Below are 10194 nucleotides of genomic sequence, written 5' to 3'. Positions count from 1 at the left end.
ATCTTGTACATAAGGGACTTTTTAGTTCAAATTAGTTCGATGCCACAGCTGCAGCTGCTCTTTAGAAATAAATAATAAATGAGTTTTTCAAAATAAATACGATAGAAAACATAACTAGCAAAGAGGAAAAAAAATAACTTCAAAAGAAACGTACCCCAGACTTCCGAGGGGATAGAGTAACAGGAAAATTAGTTAGATGCCAAATCCTCTCAAGAAAAAGGAAAAAATTACCGAAAGCCCACGTACACAGGAAGCTGATTGATAGATGGTACTGTATAAAAGGAACCGCGATCTGTCTACTCATCATTCAAGTCCACAGGTAGCTTGAGGAGAACCAGCGAATAATTTAGGAAGGAAACATTCTTCAAGAGTCGAAATGGTAAGAGAATCTTATTGTTAAATAACTTTTTTACATATTGCAGTCTAACAACAAGAAACAACAACGCCTCTAATTTACGGCGCTTGTTATTAGTTATGCTTAGAATCTAACCATTAGCAAGCTTGTCTTGTTAAGTTGCGGAGCTTGTTGAATGATTGGACGCTTGATATTCTCTGAAGCGAGGTCGTTGAGTATTCTTTACCCTTAGACAAAGAAACAAACCGAGTTACAACGAATTCTTGCGAAACAAAACAAACAAACGAAAAACAATGGCCGGTGTTGGAGAAAGATTTAACTCTATACATTTTCAACCCATTGGTAACGCTACCAAATGATGGCCTAGCTCACCAAAGGGAGTCTTTGTGCTTCACTGGTAGGGCATCGAAGCGGGCATGGAATCTACAGGTCTGAGGTTCAATTCCTAAAGGGAAGTAAGAAGTGTTTCTTGTTCTATCGAGAGGATTCCACGTGTAATGCCGTCTAATAAAACCCCACCAATAGCCCATATTCATCAGTATGTCAAGAGTACGATAGGCACCTAGTTAGTTCTGTGGTTTCATTCCTAATTGAAGGTAAGAATTGTTTTCTACTTCTTGGAGAGGGATTCCGCGCGTAATGGCGTCCAATAAAAACCCACCAATATGCATGCCCACATCCATGCATCAGTACGTCGATACTTATCTCGGAACGATAGGCACTCTGCCCAACAAGATACCAATAAGCCCTGCTGACCACGATCGTCGGTCACATTATGCGTTCCTAATAGCAGTCATTGCATGGCAGAATGTGCGAAGTATCAGCAAATAATGTTGTGTTGTTTGTAGATTGCAGAGTGGAAAGCTTTGTGTTTCATTGCGATTTTGTTCGCTGTTACTGGTCAGAGTGTGAACTCACAGGCCTCAGGTAATCCAAGCAATTAAACCATTAACGAAAACGATTTATTTTTCGGTTGTTCTGGGAAGGCCCTTTGATCACTTTGAAGCTATCAGGACTGCAAGAAAATTGACATAAACATAACAGTCCTTGCTTTTGAATATGAATATATGAATATGAATATAGTTTATATCTGACCACTTGTAGCCCAGAGGCTGAATTACGGGTGCAGTGTAAGGTTGAGATCAGACGTCAGCATATCAGGCGCCTCTGGTAGCCGCTTCAGTCTATCGAATAGAAACTGTTCCTTCCTGCAGACAAAAGGACTCGAAAGAATCTAAACCATATCCTGTTCCTTCTGAGATGAGTTAATCACCTTCATGGAAATTAAACAAAAATGCATTAAAAATGCGGGCCTCTCTCGTTAGGTGACATTACAATTGAGATATTATCCCTTCAAAGAGCGATTGGAATCAGTTCATTTATGGAGTTATAGTGCAAAAAAACCTGAAAAATTAAAGCTACGTTTTTCAAGATAAGCAAATCATAAGGGTCTTCTTTAAGTAACCAACAAATTTTTGAGAAAATTTAAAAATCTCTCCCACACATGACATCGGTCTTAGCACATTTTCTTTCTAGACCTAACCGAAGACCACAAAAAGCAATTTATTGATTTAAAATTTTGGAAGCGAAGTGAAGATTAGGTTTCTTGACCAAATGGATGATCTTTCCCTAAGCAGATTGCTCAAATAATTGGCAGAAGGCAAATACCGCTCCAGTGTGTTTTGGTGCCAGGGATACTCAGTTTGGATCCTTCTACCTTCCATCTGGGGGCGGACTGGTCGGTATAAAGTTAGTCCACAGGTATGGTTACGTGTCCTGTGCCGTTGGACATCCCCAACACTGGTCGTTTTGGGGGTGTGGTCAACATAGCAGTTTATCACAAGAGGTTAATGTGGTCATAACAACATCGGACAACAAAATCATCTTGCCGCCGGGACAGCTCATGAAGAAAAACCGAGCAGGAAAGTGGGTTAGGGTTCCCGGATATCACTCAGCTTCCAAAGAGATTGTGCTGACCACATTTAGCGACCCTTATCCAGTACTTGCAGGTCAGCAGCTACGCCTTTGGTACGGCGAGGATCTGCAAGGTCACACTGAAGCCGACAACGGAGGCAGAGTTTGTTGTGATGTTTATGCTCAGTTTCAAACATAGCTGTCTTTATTATAGTGGCCACATTTTTCTTAAGTTACATTAGGTGCAATAATCAATGCGATGGTCTTAGAATGAACTCTCCCCTTCAAAACGGTTGTATTCCCAATTATCTTCGTTTCCCTTATTAGGCCGGTGTAGACCAGTTTCAGGTTTTTCTTTTTTTTTCACCTAACTACCTCGTGCGATTTTCGTTGTTAGTTGTTGTTGATTTTAGAAAGAAATAGCAAAGATGTCATTTCAGAGAGAGATGGGGTAAAACAAAATGATAAAGTATTGATTGTATTAAACGAGCATAACAACTGATTTTGATTACTTTTCTTTTTTTAAGTAACCACGAGTTTATACAAGTATGATAGGCGCAGGTTCCCATTTCTTTGAAACAAGTTAAGAAACATGTTTTTCCACTTCTCTACCGAGCTCAGAATTTTTCTCGTCTTTCATATTCCAATCCCCCCTCCCCCCCCCCCCACATATCATTGTTTTACACTCTGTTTCTTTAAAAGAAATAATTCAGCCTTATTGCAGCTTGCTTAGTTTACTCAATTTACCAATAAAATATGATATTCTCTTGCATTGACACATCGGAAGAAAGTTGAACGCTTTATTGAAACTAAATTGAGTGAATTCATCAGATTTAAATCAAACGGAAGATAAGATCAGAATGTCATGATCTTTGGCGGATTACAGAGAGTGGCCAACACTGAATTTGTCGTTACTAATATTTGGGAAATCGACCACAGGACGGTGTCGGATGACATCTGCCATAAATTGAGGCTGTCTTTTATATTATGGATTATGGAACCGGAAACATAGGGTTATCAGAATCAAGTTATTATTTCCTCTAAGGTTGTTGAGACGTAAGTCACTACTGACCACATTCTTCCTAAGGGCTGCTCAAACCCGGATGATTAGACAACACGCTTTGTTGTGTATGTCACGGCAGTGATCTTTCCCCTATCAAAGAATCATTATCTGTGCAAACATCATCACAAACGTATTAAATATTCCCGTGATGACAAAAAGATAGGTAGTTTGGAAAATAAGGAATGCCGGAATTCCGTGCCGGAATTCCGTGCCGGAATACCCGGAATACCCGGAATTCCTGGAATGACCAAAAAATGACAAATTGAAAAAAAAGATTACCTAATAATTAAAAATAATAAGTTTGAATAAATAATTAAAAAAATTAATTAAAAGAGTAAAACTAAAGTGAAAATAAAAATTAAAAAGAAAAAAAGAAAATCAGTTCTCTATGAGTAAAACCAAAAAAATGCAAAATTTTCTCTCGATCAGTCATAAAAGGCAGAGACCACGTGACGTAAAAAATAACTACCTATGGCACTGTTCACGGAGATGCACATACTAGAACTACATGTAGCTTACAGCCTACAATATACAAACTGATGCCAAAGATTGCTTCAAGGTAAATAAACAAGAAGTGTGATTATTATTGACAGACCTCAAGCACTGTGGGTTCTAAATGGAAAAGGGAATGTAAATACGATAAGTACTTGGCGAGCAAACCCAAAGTGCGACCGCACTTAAAATCTGTCAGCACAAGCATTTTCTAATGCCACCCAATTTTTGCGATTTTTTATAGATTGCTATAAAAGTAATTTATTTACTGCAATGATTGAGATTAGATTTTTTGATAGATTCAGACTTAAACGTTTTTTTTTTTACATTTAACTTCAGACACAAAGTTGATTTCTTTTTAGTGGCTTATTAGATGGTCTCCACGAACATAAATTTATCGCCTGTCGTGATAATTTCATTAATTCGTTGTATGTCTTGGTCAAATCCCGGGTGTCAATTCCATACGAAGGCGTCTTAACCATATCATGAACCTACCAGATATTTCTGATCTACTTGACTTCGAGTTCTTTCTGTAACGTGCGTGAATGGGCTTCACGTCAATATCAAAGGCAATGTAGAGTGATAATTAGTTAATTGAGACATTACTCAAGAGGTAACCACATGGAGGGGGGGGGGGGTCTTGTGATGAAAAAATTGATTTGATGAGAAAACAAAGGAGTCTGGTAGCAAGCCTTCGATCTTCCTTTTCTTATGGGATTAGGGAATTGAATCAGGGGCAAGCGACCTTTTTCCATTGGAACTATTTCAGTTGCCACAAACTGTTAACAACAAAAAATGTTGCTCTTGTCTGGAAAGGAAAGAAATCACGTTCTGTCTTGTGTGATAGCGACACACTGATTTCACTTTTTGTTATTGTTCTGTCTGGAAATATCTTTTAAGCTAATCCACGTTTGTGTATTAAAGGTGTGCCGAAGAGATAAGAGACTCGGGGAGACTACAATTACTGCCTCTGAATATGACGCTTTGCTCGCGTAGTTTTAACAATCAATAATTGTTGTTTTAGAGCACAGCATTAGCATATATTGGTGGATTAAATCTTTTCCGATGAGTACTCTTGTATCCATTTGCTTTTCATTTGTGATAGCTTCTAATAAGTGTTGTGCAAGCTATTTCCAAACATTTTTTCCTTTTTTCCAGCTCTTTCTCTGAACTACTCGATTCTATGTGGTTTACAAATAGAAATAGATTAGGAAAAAGTTGATAAAGAGTGCCTATACACTTCGGAATCGTTAGGATTACCACCAATAAAGACAACGGACCACGTGGTGGGTCAAATTTAACGTTCAAGTGAAACCACAACCATAAAAAAGTAATTGGAAAAAAATCTTACCATCTCCAGAGACAACCGCGGAGTAAGTCCTTTTTTGTCCTTTTTCTTGTTTAGAATAATCCACCAGTACAAGGTTTATATTTAAAGATATATATAATTAACGCTAAAAGGTGTCGAGTAACTGATGATCTCCTAATTTAACTGGAGACGGATGGTAGCTGCCTTGATAGCTACCAATGTGTGGTTAATAACTATTTAAGGTAGAGTATTAATTTGTAATAGTTCGGAGATTTTTAAAATTGAAACTATTAAACTAATTGGAAATATTGCATTTGTTTAATGTTCTGCAATGGTTTCGGCTGGAAAAGCGTCCCGGCTTAATGGTCATTGCACCCTAGACATCCTACAGGTGTGCAAATGTGTGGAGGCGAATTTAAAACGGGGAGTAACCATGCATGTGATGGACTAGCATCCCATCCAGGGGGGAAGGAAGAGTACAAATATTTCGTCGCTTAGGCTGTATGGGCTACTGGCCTGACGCAGACGTTTTTAAATTCTAATACGTGCATCTCCATGAACAGTTCTGGTAGTTGTTTTTTTTTTTTTTTCGGGACCCTCAGAGATAAATTTCGCATTAAATTATTTGATTAAGTTGTGAATTTACTATTAATTTTTAATCATCAATATTCTTATTTATTTATTTATTTAGTTACTTTTATTTTTTTTTTAATTTATTATTTTTCCGTCATTCCGGGAATTCCGGGTATTCCTGGTATTCCGGCACGGAATTCCGGCATTCTATATTTTCCAAACTACCAAAAAGATACGGTCCCTTGAGCTGGCTTTCGCATCAAAATAGTTAAGATTAAGATTTTCCGCGAGCCTCTTTGCCAGAACACACAGCTTCCGAAGAATAGAATAGTTTATCAAAATAGGATAAGTGTGGTAAATATCCCTCTAAAAAATTATTCGCTGAGCTTGTATCAGTATAATTACCCAGGTCATTATCAAACGAACGGAAGCATTCTCTTTCATCATTATCTTGTTTAATCTTGTCAAAATTGCGCCTTAGCCATTTTGAAAATTAGTGCTTGATTTCATACTCATCCCGCACGAGGTGATTATTTCATGATATGACAAAGACCTCGACCGGTCAGACTCCGAAGGTTTATATAATTTGTAATTACTTGAGTATTTAAGCAGATGAGAGGCAACGGAAGAAGGTTATTTTCACTTGATTTGTTATATACTCTGAACAGACGCGCAAGTTTTAATGCAAGGTGTAGAAAATCATGAACGGCGGTCAGAAATACTTAGTTTACTTTGCATGAAGGAAAATATTCTATCTGTTGCGAGGAAACCGAACTGCAAACAGCAACGGTGACGAGTTTGTGGTTTTCTCTGGAATGGTGATACGCTTAAGATAATGAAATCCCTCTACTCTGATGTTGCAACTTTCAGGTAAAATAGGAGTTATCACGCATATATATGTGGCAGTTATCAATACTTAATGCCATTGTCGACTGAGATAAGTTTTCTGACTCTTTGTCAGGAGATAAACAAATCACATCATGTGTAATTGTAACCTGGTCGCTTAGCCTTTTGATTTCTACGTTAACATAATATCAAGCCGATCTGAATTTCAATATAAAATAGTAAATAAGCGATGAAAGCCAAAGTTTAGTTAACAGTTACAACCGAGAGAAATTCTCAGCAGTTCACTGAATCACTTGCCTTATCGTTTTTGGAATACGATGTTATCTTTTGTTCTGTAAACGTGGAATCAATTAAATACGGCAGAGTAATACATTTCACCTGTCCCTATGAGAAAAATGATAAAGGAATAGTCTCAACTGAATGGATCAAACGTGCAATGCGCGTGACTCAATGAAGAAAATGAGCGCTTGACCAGCCAGGGTGGCTCTGGGACTGCGACTGTGCTAATAGCAAACAACATTGTCTTACTGCCTGACCAGGATAAAACCCAAGCATAGGCATGACTATAAGAGCCCGTCCGCGATTGCGTCCCACTTTGGGAAAAAGCTAGTTAGGGTGGTTTAAAGACCCTGGAAAAAGATAACTTAGGGAAGCAAAATAACTGAACGAGAAATGGTGAAGTGGGCGCGTTTTCTCGTCCACAGTACTCATCCCAATCGTGCTTGAATTCGATTTTACTCTCTTCAGACAGACAACGAACACAGTTAGTGTTGATTTGTCCAAGGTAGAGCACAATTTGAAAGTGTTCCACAACCATAGCCAAAGTGGTAAAAGCTAACCAGAAGAAATGGAAACATCAGAGGAAGTACTTTAAATGTATCATGTTTTTGTAACGTAAAACTTACTTGAAACAAAATTACATTTAAGCTGGAAGCGTAATGCTGGGGTCACGAACTCTGACAGTTTTCATTCAGTGCACATGGCATGTGAACTAAGAGTACAGTACAATTGACTCACATTCTTAGCAGGCAACAGCAAGGTTTTCAACCCCTTAACTCCCATACATTAACAAGACTGAATTACTCCTTACAATATCAATACAATATCCATGAAGAAGACACGTGGTGTAAATACTGAGCACCCTTCTTTCCTATCCCAGAAACCTTCTTATCGAGTCGAATCACCTCGGTGCTCACTTGGCAGTCCGCTTCCACGAACTGCTTCCAATGAGTGACTGGGTGCAACGGTAATCACACATATCCTGAAAAATGATAGGAAAAATCATTTGCAGTGATCCTACGATGATCAGCGTCAAAATTAGTTGACACATCATGTTTGAAGAGTTCTATTTATGTGCAGAACATCAGTCCTGTTTTAATCACACTCTAAATCATTAACAGAACCCCCTTTTCCCATTCATTGTCGGCTAAAAATTTGCAGCAACATTGATTTTGAGGTCGTTTTTCTTACAGTTTCTTACTTGTTTGAATGCTGATTTGTGACTCATAGACCGAATAACTGACGGATTAAGATCGTTAGCTTAACGTTATTTTTCCTTTATTGTTTCTATGGAGTGATGCCTGCACATATTGGCCTTTTATTTCTTTTGCTACTTGAGTTATTTTTTTGGAATGATATAGTTATTCCATCAATTTATGTAGGTAAAATTATGTAAGGTAAAATTCGTATCTTTGCTTTCTCTCTGCGTGAGTTGTGGAGTGTTTTCAAAATATAAAGAAGTCAGTATTTGTAATCGTTCCTAACCTATTTTTGTGGAACGAAACATTCACCTTTTGCCCCGTTTCTTGGTTTTGCTGCGGAAGTCATCGGAAGTTATAATGTGCTTGTAGAATGACGCATTCACATGTTGGCCTTTTTGTTTCTTTTCCTACTGGCGTTGTCTACTGTTGTTCAAAATATGAGAAATTCAGAACGTGTAATCCTCACCCTGCCTGTGCTTGTAAAATGATGCATAAGCGTTATTGACCAAGCGTGACGTAAAGATGGCTGGATATTGGCCGAGTTCTTTTTTGTGCATTTTTAAAGACCGAAGCGAAGTCGAAATCCCTGAAAACGTTAGAAAAGAACAAGGCTAGTATCCAGCCATCTTGACCGACCGAGCTTGATCAATAAAGGATTTATTATATGGCAAGAATCAGAACAAAGGACTGGCGTGATATTGCCCACGGACGCTACCAGCGATATAATAAATATATACACTTATTGGCCTCTTTGCTTGCTTTGCTACGGGTGTAATCGAGTGTTTTTCAAAATGACCGGAACGTATAAAAATTCCCTGCCAGTGCTTATAAACTGACGCATACACACATAGGCCTTTTTGTTCCCTTTTTTACTGGTGTTATCGAGTGTTGTTTAAAATATAAGGGAGTCAGAACGTGTAACTCTCCCACTGCTTGTGCTTCAAGAACGACGCTTACTCATATTGGACTCTTTTTGCTGTTTTTTTTTTTTTTTTTTTTTTTTTTTTTTTCTTCTGGTGAATTAGAGCGTGCTGCAATATAAGAGGAAGTAGGAACCTGTTATACTGCCGGCCTGCCTTTGCATGTGGAACGACACTTACACATATTGGCTTCCTCGCTCCTTTTTCAGCGCAAGTTGGGGAGTGTTGTTTAACATATAAAGAAAGTAGTGCGTGTAATTCTTTCCTGCCTGTCCTTGTAGAACGACCCATACACATATTGGCCTCTTCAATGTTTGTTTTTCTGGCGAGTTAAGGAGTGTTTTTCATAAGACGAGGAAGTGAGAACATGTAATTTGTCATTAACTGTGCTTCTTGAATGATGCGTAGAGATGTTGGCCTCTGTTTGTTTTGCTGGAACTCTTATTTATATCCAATACAGTAACACGAATATTGGGTAGACGCCAACTCCGCTCACGGACGAGGAAAAGGAACTTAAAATAATACAAACACCGGAAGATTACTATTGTATAAAAGGAACATTGATTTCTTTACTTACCATTCAAGTCCACAAGTAGCTCAAGGAAAACCAGACCACTGCAAGGAAAAAAGGCCCATTTTGCAAGAGTCGCCATGGTAAGAGAATCTTACTGCGGAGTAATCTTTTTATAAATGTTGCGGTCTATCAGCATTTTCACTTGGAGGATATCGACATGCTTCACACTCAGGCATGTGCGTATCTTTTAAGGAAAATTATTAGGGCGGCCTATCAACCCCTCTAATTTACGGTGGCTGTCATAATTTTTGCTTAAAATCTAATCACTAGTAGATTTGTCTTGTTACGTTTTTGAGCTTGCTGATTGATTGGACGCTTGAAAGTGAGGTCGTTGCGCTTTTTTTTTTTTTCTCGAACAGAGAACCAAACCCAGTTACGGGGATTTTTAGCGATGCGAACCCACAGACATAAAAAAATAGCTATCTATAAATCGAGACTAAGCATAAAACATTCTGCCCAACGAAACACTCAGTAAGCCCTGCTAACCGTCGTGGCCTTATGATACCTTTCTAATAGCTGTCATAGTAGGGAACTGAGAAAAGGCCCATTTCGCAAGAAGGCAGAAGGTAAACAGTGCTTCGGTGTTGTTACGTGCACGAATGACCAACAAATGTCCACTAACAAAGCATATATGAATTATTTAATTAGTTTTACACTGTCTAATTTA

General features: G+C 38.3%; 1 protein-coding gene across 1 annotated transcript; it reads left to right on the top strand.

Moving 5' to 3' along the window:
* The first annotated feature begins 225 nt into the window (after positions 1 to 225).
* On the top strand, positions 226 to 2771 carry LOC111319658 (uncharacterized). The gene is made up of 3 exons (XM_088738951.1): positions 226 to 379; positions 1204 to 1282; positions 1993 to 2771. The coding sequence occupies exons 1-3, from the start codon at positions 377 to 379 to the stop codon at positions 2466 to 2468; spliced, it is 558 nt and encodes a 185-aa protein (XP_088595077.1). The 5' UTR covers positions 226 to 376; the 3' UTR covers positions 2469 to 2771.
* The last annotated feature ends 7423 nt before the right edge of the window (positions 2772 to 10194 follow it).

The sequence above is a fragment of the Stylophora pistillata genome, chromosome 11 (genome assembly GCF_964205215.1).
Source record: "Stylophora pistillata chromosome 11, jaStyPist1.2, whole genome shotgun sequence".
Lineage (NCBI taxonomy): Eukaryota > Metazoa > Cnidaria > Anthozoa > Scleractinia > Pocilloporidae > Stylophora > Stylophora pistillata.
This window is presented reverse-complemented; position numbering and strand designations above follow the sequence as displayed.

What these genes read in the sequence shown, in the direction of transcription:
- LOC111319658 (XM_088738951.1), top strand. An exon ending in TGTGAACTCACAGGCCTCAG is followed by an intron (nt 1,283 to 1,992) that starts GTAATCCAAGCA and finishes TTCCCTAAGCAG; the next exon opens with ATTGCTCAAATAATTGGCAG.